Raw genomic sequence first — 21,251 nt, 5'->3', positions numbered from 1 at the left:
GTAAAAATCCAAGAGACTGTTTGGATCAAGGCTGTAACAGTAACAGTGCCCTGTTATCTGTACAAAAAGAGGAGGATTTCTTTTAGGAAAGGTGGAGGTTCCAATATCATTTTCTGGAAGTGAAAAGGCCTCCACTGAGGTATGAACACTTTTTTCTTTTTTTTTTTTTTTTTTTTTTTAATACCTCCCCCCCCCCCCCCCCGCCCCCAGTCACAGACAGCATTATTTGTTTTACAGAAACAAGGAACCTTCTGTTCCTTGATCTCTCATTAAGAGAGTGGTCTCTTGACCACAGTAGCATGTTCTTTAAACAAATCACATTCCTTTTTTTTGGAATAAGATCATATTCTAATAATAGTCCAAATTATCACTTACAAGGCACAATTACTGTCCTACCCAGTCTGCCAGGTAGTAATGGAGTAATATTTTTTTTTGGGGGTGTGGGGTGGGGTGTGTTTTGGGTTTTTTGTTTGGTTGGTTTTGGTTTGGTTTTGTTGGTTTTTTTATTTTAAATAGGAACACCCAAATACATGCAAATTGCAATCTACAGGCTCACTGAATAAATTCTAATGATGAGATAGATAAGATACACAAATCATGTAACTCTGAATTCCTAAATGGAATTAATTCCTAATAAAAAAAGACATATCTTTAGCTCTAAAAAGTTCACAAAACTTAACTTAAAAATAACGCAATTTAATGCAGCAAAAGTTTTCTTCCTCAAGAGGCAAGTAATAATGAAATGGAAGAGAGGCACAATTTCTGATTGCTATACAGGAACAAAAGTGTTCAACAGCACTGTTTTCTGCATTTGCGTGTATTCCGTATCCAAATCTTTTAACATTTAAACCAACGCCTTCTGAGCTTTTTCTCCTCCATCATCCGGGCACACAGCGGACATGAATAGTTCTCAATCTCTGCCCTGGCAATTTTTCAAGTAAGATAGGAGTGTCCCCCCCTATAAACTGCCCTATGGCTACAGATACCACACACTGAGGAAACAGGTCATCCTGAAGTCAAATAGGATCTAGCACAGATAATAAAGGCCTATTATAGCATCTTCTCACAGTTCCTTTGAAGGGACAAAAATTGGACAGTTTCATTAACAGAAATATGCAGTTGTTACCTTTTAAATAGCAGGCATGCTACTTGGCATTCTGACTCAGATCTCCCACAAGCATATGAGGGAAAATGGGTCCATGCTCCTTCAACCTTTGTATTTAATAGATGCAGTGAATCTCAAGACAGGCCAATATGGATCTTTTGAGTGCTGCCTGCATGCTCAGCTGAGGCACATACATCACTCCCACATAGCCCCATACTTGAAAGATTCAGAGGGAAGAAAATACAGAAATCACGATCTCCCTGAAGTCATCTAATTCCGCTCACAAACATATTGCATATATAAACAATGAACACAGGCACAAATGGTTAAGAAAGTAATACTTGAAAGGAAGCCTAAATGAATAATTAAGTAATTTAACATTTAAAATTACTTAAAATTTAAATATTTCACCTTCACTTTAGAATTAAAATTCTGGCAAAGCCTTCGCGAAGTAGATTTTATAAATTCTAACAGTTCAGCAAGAGACTTTGTCATTAATGCTTAGTGGATACAAATAAATTATTCATTAGTAGAACTCACATTTGGGTTTTATTATACTCCGTAAAATATACAGGAATCTTGAAGTACTGAAAGAGTGCAGGTAAATACAGTATTCAAGCAGTCACTATTTCTATGTACATGCTCATTAATTCTTCAAAAACCCCACAAAATTATCAAATAGATCAAAATATTGTCCCATGTTTCCACACTATGTTCAGAAAACCAGCTGATAATTTACAATATAATAAAGGGTTTCCAGTTTCACAATACAAAAAGGATAAAAAGGAAATTGGAATCAGTTTGTAGTAATTTATTTGTACTTTACCAGGACATGCAAGGATTCCTTGCATGTACATAAACAAATCCACTTGAAAAGTAACAGTTATAGTTAAAGCAGAGCCAAATAAAGTAAATATTCATATTTAACAGACAAAACTTCAGCTTACTTATGTCAGTTTTTCATTCTTCAGGCAGTTAAAAAAACCACAGTCTGTTATAAATAATAATAATAAAAAAAATATCCGGGCAAGTGTGAACTACATTACAGGGACCTGTTTCTGCTGTTTATTTTCTAAATGGAGCACAACAAAGATACACAGCTCTTCCCACAGACCAGACACTGTACTTTTTTCTCTAATAGGGAAATATACTTTTAAATTCACCTCCCTCCCCTTGTAACTCCAGGACTGGGGAAAAAAAAAAAAAAGTGATAGGGATATACAATTTTAATCTTACATACAAATTGATGTAAGGAAGTGGACAAATTATTCAAAAGAACTCTCAGTCACAACAGGGTTATCAAGACATTTCATTTCAATTTTTTATGCAGTTTCATAGTTTCCAAGTTACCAGCGTATTTTTAAATTAAAAAAATCTCATTCCAAAACCCAAAAGTTAAAAAAATCTAAAACTGTGCAACAATTACTGCTTCCCTCCCACATCTCCCACCCCTTCCCTTGTTTATTACACTGTACATTTTTCACCCTGACTTCACCTTGTTAGCTGGTTTAATTTTAGTATTATAAAAGTATGACAAGTTCATTTTCATTTCATCTAAATGAAAAAGAAAACAAAACTTAAAAGTACATCTGCTTTCTTTCATGGTACATTTAATAGTGTCGGAAGGCTTTCAGATGATTTAAAAAAAATAAAAAAAAAAAAAAAATCTACATTTAAAACCAAATCTAAGCTTCTTTTCCAGAAGTAATTAAGGTTTGGTTGAAACAACTTCTCAAATAACCTATTCCAGTTTTCACAAAAACGTATTTAATTAAAAAAAAAAACCTTTAAGTTATTTGGTCCTTTGGCAATTTGCAGCACAAACAATGCCTACTGTACCAAACTCATTTATTGCCTTCAAAATGCTTTTAGTTTTATTGATAACATTTAAATCTAGCATCCTTTGTGTTGTACAACAGTGTTGTTCATGTACATCAAGTCGGGTGCCCAGTCTGCAGAAATTACTCCCGGCACCAGAAACAGAATGGTAGAATACAGTTAAATAAAACAGTTTTGACATTCTTTATTTATTTTTTTATTTTTTTTTTGCCATGGATTCCAAGTACTTATTCAAGAATTTATGCTTCTTCTGCAAAATATGCTCTTAAAAATCCTCCTAGAGTCTCACAGATTTTTTTTTTTAATATGCAACCACAATAAAAAACATCTTCTCAAAGGTCTGTCCTCTTTTTGCATCCAAACACTGATAGCTTTTTTTCAAAAGCACAAGTCTGACCTTCCAGCGTGAGGGTTCACTCTGCAGACCTACAAAACGTAGCTTCTAATAGGTCTCAGAATCTGAGTCATTGAGTTCGTCTTCTTCTGTATATGGGTAGCCACCTTCCCTGCCAATATTGTTGAAAGTACAGTAAGAGCTATGGTCACTCCTCATGATTGGCAAGGAATCGAAGGTGGCAGTTTTTGAGGTGTTGGTGTAATGATTAATGGCATTGAATGTAAGGGAAGGTAATGTGCTGCTCGATGAAACAGGCATCATTGTGGCCAGAATGAGAGCCAGGCAATCAGCCACATCCTTATTGGGCGCACAGGCCAAAGCTGGTGTGTAACCTAGAAAGTAAAGAAAAAACAAAACCTTCATTTAAAATAAAGACAATGTAAAAATTTCTCCAAGAACTGTCATCTTTCAGCTGCAAAAGTATTTTATATTGCTTAGTTCTGCACTGTTTAAAAAAAAAAAAATCAAACCATAAAATTAAATGCATTATCAATTAGAATTTTTTAGCTTTCAGTTGCAAAAACAACCCAGAAGTTAGTGGGCTTTGGAACAGAGATGCAATTGTTTTGTTAAGCACAGTCAGACACTCTAGGCCAGTGAGAAAAGCCTGGATTTGAAAATAGTGAGGAAGTCACCTGGCTGAGGAGGGACAGTTAATTGCAGCCAACAGTGGTGGGTGAAGGCATTTGCTAGGCAGCCACTGCAGAAACTGCAGCTCAACATGTTAACTATTTCTTCATCCAGAAACTTCCAGATAGCTGTTCATCACAGACAGTTATTTTAATAAGACTGTCCTATCTCAGTAACAAGCTGGCTAAAGTATCAGGGCCAGTTAATTGAAAAGGTAGAGTATACAATTTCAGTCAACCTATACTTTATTACAATGTACAGTAACATAAACTATAAAGCCAATGTCTAACTTTTATTTGAAGGATATCAATTAAGAATCCACAGAAGTTTGAGGAAATGCCAGGTGGACTAGTAGGCTAGCACTTGCAGAGAGAAACTACACCTCTTGGTTGCCCAACTGGTCCGGCCAAACTCTTCCTTCCAGGCAATGCTACTGTGACAACCCCCAAATGCAGGACGTCTCAGGCTGTGGAATGATTTGCAGTCAGGTCACGTAGCTGTGAAATCTCCTCTGGGTAATTGTGGCTCTAATAATCCTCCAACACTTCTCCTTTTGCAGCTTCCCCCTTCCCTATGTACTTGCCTCTACTCATTAAATGTCAAGAAAAATGCTTCAAATTCTCCTTAGTGGAGATCTCTGCATTGCTCCTGTCTCTGGCTTTAGGCTTAATCCTTCAGCAAGGCCCCTGAAGTTGTGGCACAGGTCTCCGGGTGTTATCTGCAACACTGAGGCACTGCAACTGCGGGTGACGAGCAGCTCTAGAAGCAGGGCAGTCACTTAAGTACAACCACAGATAACAGCTAATTCTGCTGCCAAGACCAAAGTCAGTTCCCTCCACCTGGCTCCACTCAGAAGCAGGTGGCCAGATCACCTTGTAGCACCCTTGCAGTATCTCTCACTACATGCGATAGATATGTCCACAATGAGCTGAACAGGAAGGCTCATGTTCAGGTAACATTTGGAAGTCTGAAGTCCTGCACTACGCCCAGTCCACAACATAAAGGTGTACAACATCCAGGTAAAAAGCACACAAGTAATTTTAAATAATAGATGGCTTTAAAGCAAACCGCATGATGGATTTCTATTCAGACCTTAGGAAGGCATGGAAAATGAGGCAATGCCTGTTCTGCCAGCAAGTGTTTCAACTACTAAGATATCATCTTTACTGTAGAAGTAGATCCAGGTCAAGTGTTAGGCTAGAGCTCAGGAGTAGTTATTATGTTGTACAATTGCACAGAAGTTTTAAACAAGTAGGCACACTGTGGAAAATAACTGTAGCTAGAAATTAAGAAAACAGCAAGCAGGGGACAGACAATCTTGCATTTGAACTACTACTTGCTCAGGACAGACCTTGTGCTTGATGCTTGGAACAGAGTAAGACAACAGTCCCTGCCCAAAGGAGCATACAATCCAAGGAAACACACAGATAATTCAAGCACAAAACGCACCAGCTGACCATGCGATAGGGCCGTACAGAAGTGCAGCGCAGCAGATGTTTTCATTGTTAGTAAGGTATCACAGCACTTAAACAGCTCAGAGTTAACAGTGACAGTCTGCAGAAGAGATACATTTTGAGAGGATTCAGAAGCAAGGGCCAGAGCTTGCTACACTCGGATGAAGACTGCATTTCAGGCATGTCAGGCAGAACAGAAGGCTCAGCATTGATACTCAAATGCACACAATTTAATATCTACAGTTGCTGGAGATTATATGAAGGTAAGAAGACACACAAATTAAGTTTATTCAAGCTGGCCATACTCAATCAACACCATTTCTTTCACTAACATGATTTGATAAAAGCTCAAAGAAGAAAAACGAGCAGTCACCAGCTACCTTTGAGCATCCCAGTTCATCATAAAAAACATTAAAGGCCAACATAAAGATTAAATAGATTACTTGGTTCTTTTAAAAGGTCTCTAAAAACAGTATTTATACTAATATTCGACTGTAGATCTTAAGCTTCTGGCTTTCATAACTAGGAATGAAATATCACAGGTTTATTCTTGCCTTAGATAATAGCAAAATGAAGTAACTGCTTGCACCATGAAAGACTGACATCTGCGTCCTCCACCACTTTATTTTTGTCTATATTACCTTAAAATTGTAAGAACAAATTGTATTTTTATGTCCCTTAAACAACTGCAAACTGATCATTCATATGCCAGGGCAACAATAGATATAAATACTTTAAATGTTGTTTTAATAAGATGTTGGTAAAGGTACCAACTTCACTGAAATACTCTTACTCATTTCTCATATAATGTTCCCCCATGGTATGTACTTCTATTTGCATAAGCTTTCAAAGGACAAAAAAAAATATAATCACTCTCTTCATTTATATACAGGGCAACAGAAGTAGTGAGGTGAAGCAGCTTCCTTGCACAACAGAAAACAGAGCCTAAGTGGTGGACACTGACTTAAGACTAGGGCTCCCCCTGCCCAAATGCAGAACTGCTCACTCCCCTGGGGCTTCAAAGTTTCTGTGAAGGTGCCTACAGGAAAATCAGAGGGTTATTAATGCGGTCAGTGCAAAGACAGTTCTCAAGATAAACTGAATGAAGTCTTACACTTGGGAAAGAGAAGAAAGTCATCTGAGGTGTGAGCCATCCTGTAAACATTTGCAAGAAAAATTCCTTCCAGAAAACTGGAGGTCTCCAATATTATAAACCAGAAATATGAGTAAAGGAAGGCTTGGAAAAGAACTAGACAATAAAATATATTTTTCCTCCCCTCTTCTTTTTTTTTTTTTTTAAAGCTTGAAAGGCCAATCATGAGTGTAATGATGAATCTAGAAAATAAGAGAAACCTCCATGCTATGTCAGTCTCCGGAGTTAGAGAATGCCTCCTCTCACTACTGTGGTACACATTAATATGACAAATAAAAGACAGACCGTATCAGGAAACTTAACTAGCCTAGTAAGTTAACTAGTGGGAAAAAAAAAAAACAAAAGAAAAAAAACCCCAAACTTGAAAAGTGGGTTGAGTGACCAAAACTAAAACTTCAGCTGGTGTCAAATAAAATAAAAAGCTAGTAACTTCTTTTAAGACAGGTAAACTTGCATAAATAATGTAAAATTCAACAGCATTTTTGTAGATGCAAGTGATGGCAAAGTTTCATCAAGACAGGTGTGGAAACATGGCAAAAGAACGGAAAGATTTGAGTGAGAAATGATACGGAACTGAGAATGAACCTCCAACATGACTACTTTTGGGAAATATACCGGACAGTTAATTTGCTGTTTAAGTTGCATTTAATCTTTTGAAAACCAAGAGGATTACATTTTTTCCAAAGACATTAGTTCTTAAACATCTGTCATCGTTTAACCCCAGCCAGCAACTAAGCACCATGCAGCTGCTCGCTCACTCCTCCCCCCTCCCAGCGGGACGGGGAGGAAAAAGGAAAAAAAGTAAAACTCGTGGGTTGAGGTAAGAATGGTTTCATAACTAAAGTAAAATAAAATACAATAATAACAATAATATTAAAAATATAATAATACTAAATGTAATAACAATAATAATGAATATTTTTTAAAAAGAGAGAGAGAGAGATATAAATAAAACCTAAGAAAATAGAAGTGATACACAATGCAATTGCTCACCACCGGCTGACCGATGCCTGAGCAGCGATCCGGCCAACTTCCCCTAGTTTATATACTGAGCCTGACGTTCTACGGTATGGAATATCTCTTTGGCTAGCTCAGGTCAGCTGTCCTGGCCATGCTCCCTCCCAGCTTCTTGTGTACCTGCTTGCTGGCAGAGCATGGGAAACTGAAAAATCCTTAACTTAGGATAAGCGCTACTTAGCAACAACTAAACATCAGTGTGTTATCAACATTATTCTCACACTAAATCCAAAATGCACTGTACCAGCTACTACGAAAAAATTTAACTCCATCCCAGCTGAAGCCAGGATAACATCTCAAAAAGTGATCTCATCACATTAAGAGATGCTCTGTAACAAAAGCAGTATGACTTCAAATCTAGAGTTTTAAGTATCTTATAAATTATTTATAAGCTGAAAAGCAGAGAACTGATGTGATTTTTTTCAAAGCTCATGTTTTTCAATAATTTTCTGTTGTCCAGATACAGCAGCAGAGGACTATTAAGTAGTTTTATACAGATATAGATACAAATAGAGACTGCATGTAAAAAACGTCAGTGCCACCTTTATAGAAAGGGACAACTTCAAAGGCAAAAAGGAGATCACCACCCCATACCAGCTGAGGTTCTGTTTACATGTTCTGTGTATCAAGACATGCTTCCATGTAAAATACTAACTCAAACTTTACCTCCAATTTCATCCAATTCTATCTGAAATGCCAAGTTTGCGTGACAGATCACTGTACTTATCTGAGCTATCCTAAAGTAAGAGAATGTCAGTATTGTGATGTAAAATATTCTAGCGCCTATTTCTTCAGTCTGCTTTGCTAAACAGGTAGCTTTCACCCCCCAAAATACACAAATCATACTCTTTTAAGCCTTTCTAATTAAAAAAAAGAGAATAAAAACCAAAGTTTCTCCTAGATTTTTACTTTATTTAGAATTACATAAATGTATGTATTTTTTTTTTTTCTTTAGAAACACTTACACTCTAGCAGTAGATGCTAAAATCAAAGGCAAGGAGACCTAAAGCAGAACCTGGCTATCACTGCTGCCAGCTTTTCCACTTAATATGAGAGGTACACTATGGAAATCAAGACAACTTTTGCAACAGGTTTAGCAAGCCTGCTGACATACTAATACTTCTAAGAATTAAGAAAAAATTAGTGACAGGTGAAATAGATTGATAAATCCCATGAAAGTTTCCCTTCCTTTCTCACAACTTAAAGTATTCATCACTTTGCACATACTGTACTTTAAGGTGGCATATTCATCCAACAGAATAAGAATTCATTATCAATATTCTCAAGGCTGCTTAAAATTTTATAAACAAAACAATTGCTATTAGAAAGAAAAGAACCACAGTAAGGAACAAGATTAGGTAGCACTGAAGAGTTACTTTAAAATTTAAAAAATGAACAGAAGTAAAAGGAAGTTTTAACATGTTGCAGTTAGATCCCCAGGCTGCCAGAGAACTGCGACTTCTATACAAATGACATTTTTCTCTGTTATGTCAAAGATCCACCCTAACAAGGGACTGGCTGGCAGCACATGGAAAGCCCACAAGCGTACAAACATCTCCAGTTAGCATACTTGTGATGAGAAACTGAAATCAAAAAGATGTTTTCCAATCTTTTCATTTTAGGGAGTTTCATTTTAGGGAGTTTCATTTAGCAGCTACCCTTGTACCCTATTTTAGGCAAGGAATGATCTTTAAGTCACCCATGTCACTTTAAGCAGTGTAATCTGAGAAACACACAAAGAAAGTCACAGTAAACATGAAGAGAGGAAAAACTTTCCGAACTGGAAATATAATTAGAACTATTAATTAGGCACATCCCTTCTGGAAAAACAAACAAAACCGCTAAAAACCAACAAAACAAAAAAGCACCCCCACCCCCCCTCAAACCCCAGCTACTGCTTTCATTGAAGACACCTTAGGGTATGGCATAAGAGCAGGAGCTCTTACACTTTTAAAAGCACAGCTTCGGAGGACCACAGATGTCTTACATGAAAATATGCAAATAAGAAGTCAATAGATCGAATTTTCTTTTGTTCTTACAAGGTATAGGATTTAGTCTCTGTGATAAAGCAGTTACTTTTTCTGACTTCTATGTGCCAAAAAACTCTAAAGAGCCAGAAGCTTGAGACCAGTAACTGAGATCTGTAATTCATACTTGCTTTTAAAAGCTAACACCCATATACCTACCGTCACAAAATGAATGGCAATTCAATTCAGCTTCTTAATAGCTGAAAGTTACATTTTACTCTGAGCATTATGTTTTTCTGACCGTTCTCAGCATGCTAAAGCTAGTGTATTTATAGGGTATACACTATAAACTACAAATGCAAACTAAACATTTCTATGCCATGACCTGCGTTGCTCTGAAGGTTTTCACTCTCCTTACACTTCTGCTGCTTTGCTAAAATGACCCATCACCAACACATTTTTTTCTATGGGGGAACCTACTGCAAGGCTCATACAAAATTTCCAAAGGGTTATTGCTTTTCAGTGAGGTGAGTTTAAAACCACAGTTCCTCATGGGCAAACAAAGTTAATTTTTTCTTACCATTTTCATCTACAGCAAGTACACTTGCTCCCTTCCCTAAAAGCTCTTGAACTACAACCGTTAGTCCATTCCGAGCAGCAACATGCAGAGGTCTGTGAAGACAAGCAAACTTATATGTAAACCTTAGAACAAGATATTAAGTAAGATAGGTAGCTTGCATCTAGTTAAATGACTATTAAAGTATTTATACTTGTATGTTATTTACACATTATATAGATATTGTAGATAGAACAACTAAGATGGGAAAACCAGCAAATGTCTCATTATTGCGAAGAAACTGTACAGTAACAATTGAGCACTTTCTTCTTTTTAGGGCACCACACGTTGAAGTAGCTACTAGAAAGACCTGCCTGCTTATGAACTTTATTATGTTAAAAAGTTAGAAACATCTAGTACCCTACTCTTGATAAATCCTTCACTGAACGGTTCTAACAGATACTGTCACACCTGAGTTACTGCATATCACTGGCAATAATCATTAGAATACCAACAGCAGAACGGTAGTCATATTCTATTGCATGTAAATGCTTCTAAGAGATGCAGAAGCATTTCACCAATCTGCCTTTTAGAAACAGCTACATTCCATTGTGACTAGAGATAAAAAAAAATATTTTAGAGTATCATGCATGAAGCAAGAAAAGCAGATTACTTTTCAAAACCTCAAACTATTAACCATAACTCTGTTTTCCAGTGACTTATGTATCAAGGAAAGTGTAGCTTTACCTCAAATATTCTAATTATATCTTTTTCAAATGCAACCATTTTTCAAAACTGGTTCTCACTGGCTTAAATAAAACCCTACCACCACTCAGCAGAAAACAGAATAATCAGCTTACTTCCCTTCTGCTTTATATTGCTCTTCAATCGTTTTGAGATTCTTAAAATTGTTTGAATTAACTGTGAACTATATTTTCATTTGGAAACAAGCGCCTTACTTAGAAACCAGAAATGCAAAAGATACAAATAGGAGCAGCTGTATCTGTGGTGCTTATGTGAAAGTATTAAAATTAAAGAACTACTGCACACCACAGATATACTGAAAAATGTACTGTAACTATAATATTTTTAATATAGAGGCCAACAATTTTAATGGTTATCTTGCCACAAAGTAGGACATTGTTTAAGCTATTTAGGAAGTCAGTTTAGTTATTAAAAAACATTTGCTAAGCCAGTAATATTTTAAACAACTGTTAAAATCTTGCAATTTATATAAACATTTCATGGAGGTGCGAATATGTACCTATTTTTCTCCATGACATCTCTTGATCAGACTATATGAGCCAAGGCATGTAGGTGGAATTACATGAGCCTGTGGTAGCACACTTTCTCACTTCTGTTCCCATCTTGTTTTTGCTTTTCCTTCTCTCAAAACATCCCTGCTTCAAGGCAGAAATGAGGCAATCAATCCCTTTCCTGCTTTCTGGTTATTTCATGCTGCCTGAGGTGCGCCCTGGTGAACAGCAAGAGCAGCAGCAGAAGTCTTAACTATCTTAACTCCTCAGTTCAAGCAGATCTCTGGAAATAGTTGGAAGAACTGTAGGAGTTTAAACATGACAGATTCCAGAAGGGAAAGGCCAGAGAAATACATGAGTTGCTGTAATAGCATTATTAAAGCAGTCTAATAATTCATGTACATAACTCAGCTACATATCAGGTGTCAAATGCAGAAGAGTCATTTTAATAGCTCATCCTGATATATATTCCCCAGTATGACATACCACTACATTTTGAAGTTTTCCTTATGATTGGGCTAACAAAATAGGCTTAATTCTAATTGAGAGAAGATCTTCAGGAAGCATTAAGAATACTGTATTCTCCATAATATTTAATAGAAAATGGTCTTTCATCCTAGTAGGAATAGGTGTCTTTTGCTAACAGAAAGCATGCTGCAGAATAAAAACATACTTTAGCTAGCTTTGAAGAGCAAGTCTAGAATGAGGTAATCTCAGTGGATTGCAGTAATTCCACACAGGATTCCCTGAATCACAATACTGTTAAGATTTATTTATCATCCCTTTTACCCAGCTAAAACTGGAGCTTTAAGTACGAGTAAAACACCGTTTCACTTCAAGTCGGTTCAACTCTTGGTACCTATTAAGCAATTAAAATTCAACCAGCGTGGAAAAAAATTCTGAAAACTATTCCTCTTTATAAGCAAGATACACACCAAAACCTCATCTGTAAAACACACTCACTGCTGATACGTACGTTTGCAAGGCTGCATTGGTGGCATTGATGAGGTTTCTATCCGTAATCTTCTCCAGTATTAACAAGGCACTAGTTTCATGACCCTTAATACAGAACAAAAATCTGTCATATAACAAATACTCTTCAAAAATTGCTTTGAATGCCTTTTCAAAGTAACAAGTTAGTATTTGCAAACAGTGCTTGATAACACAAAGCTCAGCACTGGTAAGTCAGACTACACACACACCTTGCCGCAAGCCAAATGGAGTGCTGTGTTCTTAGAACTGTCTTGCAAAGTCAGATCAGCTTTAGCACTGCTAACCAGCACCTCTGGGGAAATAAAGATTTATATTAACTAAAAGCATATTCCTTAAAGTCTTAATGGCTTACATTTGTGCAAAATGAAAACATAATTTTGGCAAAATATATCCACAAGAATGTTAACTGTAAGGCAACTTTACCCATATTAAGATTAACAAACCTAAGAGCAGGAATATATAAAGCTTTCTCTTTACCAACTGTATTCGTCTGTCCATTTTCTGCAGCCATCATTAAAGGTGTTTTCCCAGAAGAATCTACAGCATTTACTTGAGCATTGTGACTGAGCAGAAGCTGTAGACACTCAACGTGATCTGTAAAAGCTGCTGCATGAAGAGGAGTTCTACAACAGATCAAAAGACAATATGGCCATGTTCAGCCATACTTTCTACTTTATTCAAAGAGGCATCCTGACTGTGATCCTGCAGATACAAAAGACTGGGCAGTCCCTCCCACTGATCCTTTGACATCAGTATTGCTGGAGTTGTGACTGCTACCTTTAGAAAGTCACCTTCAAGTTTCAAATAATTGCCTCTGTGTAGTTCAGTAATAGAGATACAATTTGATTCAGAAAAAAATAAAATACGCATAAAATACTACCCACAAAGTGATACAATTTAAAACATGCTCAAACTTGCCTATATAATAAAAAGCCAATTCAAGTTTATTGAATCAGAAAAGGATTTTTAAAAATCTAAAATTTATTTCTAGCACAGAATAAAAAAAAAATTTCAAAGAATAAAAACAGGGTGAAGGGAGAATTAACATTCAGTAGCAAATACAAAAAACCCAAACGATTGTAGAATTTAGCAGAGCCACTCTAACTATTACATTACAAACACTCTTCTACTATGCATTTACACTCTTACCTTCCTTTTGAATCTGTTGAATTTACAATACCAGCACCTAGTGTATCAATTAACATTTCTGCAGCACCTTCATTGTCATTTATCCTATAATGAATTAAACAGGCTGTTATTTACAGAATGATAAATCTTTTGTTAAATACAGCAATGAAATCTATGAAGAATAATTTAGCACTTCCTTACACAGCACAATGCAACGGACTGAAAGAATTTCCTTCCATTTTCTGGAAAACTTCCTGTTCCAGGAGGAGCTCTACACAACTGTCATGACCTAAAGCAAATGTAAGAGTTGCATATTAAAAAAAAAAGGAAAAGGTCTATTTATGGATTAAAACAAAAAATATGTATCTAAATTAGATTAGGAATATTTTATTTAAAAGTTTCAAAGACACACTGGTTATATTTGATAGGGCTACATTTAGGAACCAAGACATTTTTAGAATCCTGAAAATCAAACTGATATTCAACACTGTAAACTTTGTGAAATTTAGAAGGGATCTCATGCTGTCTGAAGAACATCCAGAACGCTTAATTTAGTTCTTTACACCTCCATGTTTCAAACTCTGCTGCACATTCACCACTTAGTTTACATGAAACCGTCTCCACCATTTGAGGGTTATTTTTGTTCCACTTTCTTGTTAAACCCAGAGAAAAAACAAGTTGATAGTCATAACAAAAGCTTAAAAAGAACATGTTCAGCCTATCATACTATTATTTTCAAAATTCTATAGCCTACTGCTGTACAGGTAGCTAACAATTTTAACTATCTGTTTGATCTTCGATGCGCATATGGAGGGAACCTTAGGTCAATATTCACTGATGTTTGAAGATCTGTATTTTCAGAAGTCCTGTCAAATTTTCCTTCTACAAATCAAGCATATTTCAGTTTTGTTTTATTCAGACACTGTGGTCACTCTGAAAATGGACCAAGGTGTAAGAGTTTAATTTTACAAATGTGATAAAGAGATGTTATTCTAGTTCAAGTTATCAGTGTATTACCCAGTTGCTTCAGCTGTGAAAACAGTCTAGTTAGTTACTCACTTAAAAATAACTGGTAAAATGAAGCTCTGAACCCATACTTCTTGATCTTTCTCTATCATGTGACTCAGAAGTGAAATAAATGAGAAACTCTACTATGTTGGAAATGAACACATAGAACAAAATCTTTAGCAAAGATGCTGAATGAATTTCCTACCTTTTAAGGCCTCCCTCACCCCCAAATCCAAGAAAAGTATCAGTGAAGAAAAAGATCAGCAAAGAAAAAAATTAATTCTTATTGAAACACTTTTATATGCTTTAGCTTCTTGTGCCTATCAAGGTTGATTTGAAGCAAGTTTAAAAAAAATCTGAAACCATTCCTCCCAAGACTCCCTGTGAAGATTATTTTTTGGGGGTGTGTGGCAGATTTCTATTCACAGGTACTATGCTGAATTTCTTGAAAGACTCAAGGCATAAAACTAAGAAGGGAGTTTATAACAAGAATGTAGTGCAAAAATAAACACCTCATATTATGTATTAGATGTTACTGCATTCTCCCTCAAGATATCACGTCCCTCACATTGACTAATACGAACTGAAAGAGGACAGACTTTATACGTTGCTTTTCTAAGTAGTAAAATTTTTTTTCTCAGTATCAACAAATACATTTAGACCTGCATTTTAATGTCTTTTACCATTATAGCAGGCCCAATGCAGTGATGTATAGCCGTGATTGTCTGCTATTGCAGGTACTGCATCCACAGATGTAGCTGACTGCAGGAGAGCTCCTAGAACACCTATATGTCCACATGCAGCTGACAAGTGTATAGGGGTTCGCCCCCTACAGTCTCGTAATAAGGACTTAGCACCATGTTGAAGCAATGCTTCCACACACTCTTCATGCCCAGTAACTGCCTGTGAGAGATGAGACAGGAAATAGCAAGTTTGCAAATATTCATGTATATAAAGCCAGGGTGTATAACTACAGCAAGCAAACTCCAGGCAATTTCTTATGTTTTTAAGTAATAACAGAATTGCTTAAGCACAGTTGTTATTTTTATTCCTGGAAACAGCAATTCTGTTGGAAAAACAGCAATGTATTATAATATTGATGACAGAATAATTTCTTGGGGTAACACTGAATGAGCTGCTAATCTCTAGGGCTCATTCAATTGTCTTATCTGGCAGAGATTATAAAAAAAAATTTTGGCATATGGCATGCATCATGCTTTTCTTCCTCCCATTAACACTACCCCCACCCCACAACAAAAAGCTGTACTCTGGGACCTCTCCAGGTCAACACTTCACAGCAAGATTAAGAGACTCTGGAAGTCCAAAAGAATTCTGAGGGTACGCAGCATACAGGCAAAAGCTAGCCTTCTGAAACTAAAATGACAATTAAAAACTAAGAATGGCAAGATGAGAATAATGAGAAATTCATTAACACTACATCTTGAGTCTGTATTTGAATTAATATGTATAAAACTGGAAAGGACAGAAAAGGAATATTCTCTTACCCCTCTATGTAATGCTGTCCTTCCCCACTTATCTTTGGCATCTACATTTGCTCCTTTGTTAAGGAGTGAATAAACGCAGTCGGTGTGCCCATTGAGAACTGACAACATCAGAGGAGTCCTAAGCAGAGAGTGAAATAAAGTGTAATCTACATGGAAATTTAACAGACTAGCACTCAGCTGAAATATAACAACTACTACCCTTCTGGACAATGCTGTTAACATTTATATCATCAGTGATCTTCTCTAGCACTACTTTCACTCTGAGAATGCCACTCATACTTGCTTTTTAGTTTCAAGAAAATAAATTAATATACCCTAATTCAGAAGTCCTGATTAAGTTACCAGAATCCATTTTTTCAGCATTTGGGCAGTAAGACACATTTTAGTTTCCTCCCAACTCAACAAGAACATTTTTCACCACCAACATTATGTTTACTGCAAAATACACAGCTGCATTTGTCCTAGTTCAAATATCATCTCCCCTTAAATTAATAAATTAAAAATCACCGATGTAAAATATTTAGCTTTTCCTTTTATAAAATGCAGTAACTTGTGAAGAACAGAATGTGTATCACTTAAACTCACTGTCCATTTCCATCTTGAATGTCCACTGCATTCTGTGGTTCTGCATTTCCTATCAACAGCCGCAAACATTCTGAGTGACCATTTGTAGCTGTAAAACATAAAAATATGAGTTTTACATGAACTGCATTTGAGTATACAGCTCAAACAGAACGGTAACCTGCTCAGACTAAAGCATGTTAGCTTGAGAACCCACTGTACAGCTTTATCATTTTTTATAGCTTAAATTAAAACCAAAAAATATGAACACAAGAAAGTTATTGCAGAAATCAGGCATTCTCAACTGTATAGTATTAAAAGTAATTGATTCCAACTGTCAATTGCCAACGTATGTTTTTTACATATAAATGAGATTGCACACATTAACTGTAATTAGAATATATGCTTATACAACATCTATAAGAAGTAATCATTAAATATAGTAATTAGCATAATTTTGGCTTGTTTTAAGGCACAGGTAAACACATACCTAGCCAATCATATACAGATTCTGTTAGCAAGTGTGGCATGTGCATAGTTATGAAATAATGACTGAAATCACATTTAGAAAGAGAGACAAAAATATAAAGCATACAAGCAATTAACCAAGCAGTTAAAAAAAAAAGGGGGGAAAAGAAAAGAAACAAAAAATTGAGAAATCACATTTAAATGCAACCCGTGAAAGATAAATGATTGCTTGTTGGAGGGGAAATTATTTCTGACACACAGCTGCTGTATTCAGTCCACATAAGAACAGTGACAATTCATACTTCTCTAGCTGACAGAAATGCTAACAGAAGTTAGGAGACGCTAAATCAAATAGAAAAATACAGCTTGTGCTCATAGACAACAAATTAAGTGGTTAGAATGATGATGTTTTGTACATAATGCTCTTTTTACTGCAACATTTCTATAACACCATAACTATAAATGTCAATTTAAATAAGTCTATTTTCAAAGGGAGGAAAAAAATAAGACTGTAGTATGAATGCTAGACTTTGAGAAAGGTTTATAGAAGTTTTCTAGGAAACGCAGAAAATATTGCAAAGGATTGCTGTTATTTTGAAAACACTCAGGAGTCATTTAAATCCTTGGAAAAAACCCAAAGTATAGTTTTCATATCTCTTCTCAAACTGACAAAATTCTCCAGGAATCCAGTCATTTTTAGAAGTATTTTACTGCCAAGACAGGCAACACAATTCACGTATGTAAATTTGGGCCTACAGTTTGGGCTGCATGAAAGACTAGGAGAGAAACAGGAACATGTCACTGACACCTGTCAGCACAGATAGCCAAGCTAGTTGAATGAACAAGGACAATGCACCCTGTCGAGAGCAGTGTGGAACAGCACACCTCAAGCTGAAATCATTTATTGGGTTAACACCGGTTTCCACCCACAACTGCTTTGTTACACCTTTCTCAGCATAGCATATACCTTAAAAATCATCTTTTCCTAAACACCATTTCTTAGAACAATAATGATCGAGACTTCTGAACATGAAGATGATCCGCTTCAAAAGCCAAAATTTTAGAGGTTAGCAGTTAGCACATACCTGCAGCATGTATTGGGGTTCTCTTTACAACATAATCTTTCACCAAGATTGATGCTCCCTGATTAATGAGCACGTCTACACATTCCACGTGTCCCTTAAAGGCAGCAAGATCCAATGGTGTCCTTCCGTTATTATTCCTCACATCAAGGTCCAGCAGCGACTGTACCAGCACTTCCAGAGCTTGATGGTGGCCATGATAGGCCTACAAGAATAAGAAAATTCTTCAGTTTTCCCATCCTTCATATTTTTCCCTTTCTTACTGGGATTACATATATGAAACTGTGAAGATAGTATTTTTGTTTTAACATGTGGAAGAGCTACTGATGCAGCATGTATCTAGTTACAATAGTTATGACTGATTTAAAAAAAACACCACAATTTCAGCAAGAAGATTGGTGGTTTTTTTCCACTTTAGCCTTTCAGTCAGCAACTGAAACTACTTTCAGAAAATCAACTGTCTCCAATTTGTATAACTGCCAGTATTTTGAATACTGCATGTTTCATTGCTTTATGTTATAGTTACATCACCATCAGATTATTTCAAGTGAGGAACTTGTGCAAACTTAACTAATTCCTATTAGTTTTTTTTAATGAAATATTTGAAAAAGAAAAAGCCAGTAAAATTTGTCTGTAAAAAGAATACAGTACAAATAGCTACAGTTAACACAACTGGTAAAACACAAGGGACTTGGGGGATGAAACAGTTAAAAGATCAGAATGGATGTACAAGGATAAAAAAATAGCATAGAGAATACTCTGTAGGTATGTGTAAAGACAGAATGTCCAAATTCGTAATGAAAATAAACATCTACAACTATGGTTTTATAATTTCCATAATAACTTTTAAATGTATATGCATGGATACATTGCCTGGCCCCAAACAAAACTGATTTCCAGGAACAGTCTCTTCTAACTGCTTTCATTTACCAGTATTAAAGATTACTTTTTACTTCAGATATATATATATATACACACACTGCATGAGACTCAGGCTATTTTCAGAAAGTACATTGTGGTTTTTCAATTGCTCAAAGTTCAGTAGAAAAGATGAAAGCTACGTACTGGGCTGGTTACTCTGTATTTTGAGTATATTTGTATAGACAATTTCATCAGGTCCTCTCCTAAGCTATTCTTTGTGCAACTCTTTCTTAAAATATTAAGGATAAACACATCTCATACTAAACATCGATAAGGGTAAAACGAGGATATAAAACAGTTATCATTACTTATAGAACAAGTCTTCTAAAAGTTTTATTAGTATAAATTATAACATAAAACTTAATCAGAATATTCCAAATGAAAGCTGTTCCATGAAGCAAGTTTCAAGTCAAATGGAAAAATTGCCCTGTATAGCTCATTCAGGAATATTAGTAAGTATTTTTGGATTTCATTTATTGTTATTGACCTATTTTTAAAAAATCCAGAATGAAAAAAACCTATGTCAACAACTGTTTGCAATGAGATGAGCTATCATCATTAAAGAATGAAATACTTACAGCTAAATGCAGTGGACTTATAGGTGCTCTGTTGTCTGAATCATTCAGCATATCAGTACCTGATGTTTCCATTAGCTTAGCAGAGAGAGAAAGTCAGAGTGAGTGCAAAAAACCCTCACCTTTAAAAACATTCGGCAATAATTGCTGCAGTTTCCAGTATATAGATTGAAAAATAAAGGAAGAAAAAGAGGAAGAATAATATAGGATTACAGTTTCCTCAGGAATTCTGTATCTCCTTCAACCTTTTAAAGAGTTTGAATTGCAATGACTGCGACCCCTCCCCCATATTCATCTCCCAAGCACAGTTGTTTAATTTTGCATAACAATGCAATAATTAAATCAGAAACTAATCTAAAATTATTATTTTTCCTAAAGCAGCCATATGAAATAATATAGATGAAATACATACAAAGGAAAGACAAGGACAGGTGAGAACAGCTGTAGTAGGAAAAAAAAACCAACCAACCCACACCCACCCCCCCTGCCCCCAACCCAAACAAACAAGCAAGCATTCAGAGTAGGTGAAAAGTCAGCAAGAAAACAATATGAAAAGCCAGAAGGCAAGACTCATTTCTCAGAACAGAAAAACATTTCCCACAGAGAAGAAAGGGACACCCAAAAGGCACAAGTGTTATAAAATAGGATTAAAATAACTATGTATATTCTATTTGTTACTTTCAGATGTGTTTTAAAGTTTTAAATCTGGATCTTTTTCAAGACCATATTTAATTTAGCACACTAGTAGAATTAAAAAATTCAAAGTGTTTGAAGATCACCAAATACAGTCAAGATCACTAAGTTTTCATTATCACACTTTCATAACATGGTCATATGAATGTTTAAGTAAAAAAAAAAAGCCTTAAAAATAATTTACTATTTTAAAATACTGAATTGCAATTAAATCTAAATTGTAATTGAAATTAAATAATACATCTATGCATTGAAGAAATGGTTGAATAAGTCTTAAAATAAGCAGTATTTTTAAAATTACATGTTCCCTTTTGCTGTACAGTACTACTTTAACAATGAGAAATAATACACACTTACAACATCTAGAGGCGTTTCGCTTGCAATCTGCAATTAAAAACATTCAGAATTCATGTTTGAATACATCTGAATATAAAAGTAATTTGTACAAAAATACTAAGTTGCATAACACAGAGAAGATAAAATTATCATATCAAATAACATACACATTTTTGCAAATGGATTAAAGAAAAACTACCTGAGGCTTTATTATCTAAAATTCTATTATGTTACTGTAAATATGTGAACTATTTTAAAAGGCACCCTTACTTTACAGGTTTTCCCTACATTTTAATTTGCTCCTTCAGATGACGTTTGTGAAATTTCTTAACACTTCTCAGTGGGATAACCTATGGTTATTTTATTTCAGCCATCAGGAAAAAATTTAACAGTGTATTCTAAGTTAAGAAACAAAACTAAACTAATATCCCACATCCTCAACCAGTTACCTCTTAATCTCAGAATGTATTACCTTTTTAAGCCAGTATCTAGCATCTTAGCTCCTCACCTTGCCCCTATTTTAAAATTAAATTTTTAAATTTGAGTACCAAGTGCTTAGGTATTCATCCTCACAGGAGCTGAAAAACACTATTGTCCTAGCTTACAG

The 21,251-nt window shown here is 35.5% G+C and overlaps 1 protein-coding gene across 8 annotated transcripts in view; it reads right to left on the bottom strand.

Moving 5' to 3' along the window:
- Positions 1 to 1,635: 1,635 nt before the first annotated feature.
- ANKRD28 (ankyrin repeat domain 28) overlaps positions 1,636 to 21,251 on the bottom strand; it is a 139,039-nt gene continuing 119,423 nt past the window's right edge. For 6 of the 8 annotated variants that reach the window (XM_030008972.2, XM_041122305.1, XM_041122303.1 and 3 more), the window contains 13 exons: positions 20,666 to 20,692; positions 19,619 to 19,693; positions 18,123 to 18,324; positions 16,594 to 16,681; positions 16,009 to 16,126; positions 15,187 to 15,406; positions 13,697 to 13,784; positions 13,517 to 13,600; positions 12,845 to 12,990; positions 12,577 to 12,659; positions 12,351 to 12,433; positions 10,143 to 10,234; positions 1,636 to 3,673 (listed from right to left, as the gene is read on the bottom strand). In XM_030008972.2, the coding sequence (XP_029864832.1) occupies positions 3,387 to 3,673; positions 10,143 to 10,234; positions 12,351 to 12,433; positions 12,577 to 12,659; positions 12,845 to 12,990; positions 13,517 to 13,600; positions 13,697 to 13,784; positions 15,187 to 15,406; positions 16,009 to 16,126; positions 16,594 to 16,681; positions 18,123 to 18,324; positions 19,619 to 19,693; positions 20,666 to 20,692 (1,593 nt within the window). In that variant the 3' untranslated portion in view covers positions 1,636 to 3,386. Of the gene's footprint in view, positions 3,674 to 5,420; positions 5,526 to 10,142; positions 10,235 to 11,382; positions 11,519 to 12,350; positions 12,434 to 12,576; positions 12,660 to 12,844; positions 12,991 to 13,516; positions 13,601 to 13,696; positions 13,785 to 15,186; positions 15,407 to 16,008; positions 16,127 to 16,593; positions 16,682 to 18,122; positions 18,325 to 19,618; positions 19,694 to 20,665; positions 20,693 to 21,251 lie in introns of those variants that run through there. The other 2 variants (XR_003922671.2, XR_005932046.1) reach the window with 2 other exon arrangements.

This window comes from Aquila chrysaetos, chromosome 3 (genome assembly GCF_900496995.4).
Source record: "Aquila chrysaetos chrysaetos chromosome 3, bAquChr1.4, whole genome shotgun sequence".
NCBI lineage: Eukaryota > Metazoa > Chordata > Aves > Accipitriformes > Accipitridae > Aquila > Aquila chrysaetos.
Note: the sequence above shows the minus strand (reverse complement) of the source record. Positions and strands in the feature narration are given on the sequence as shown.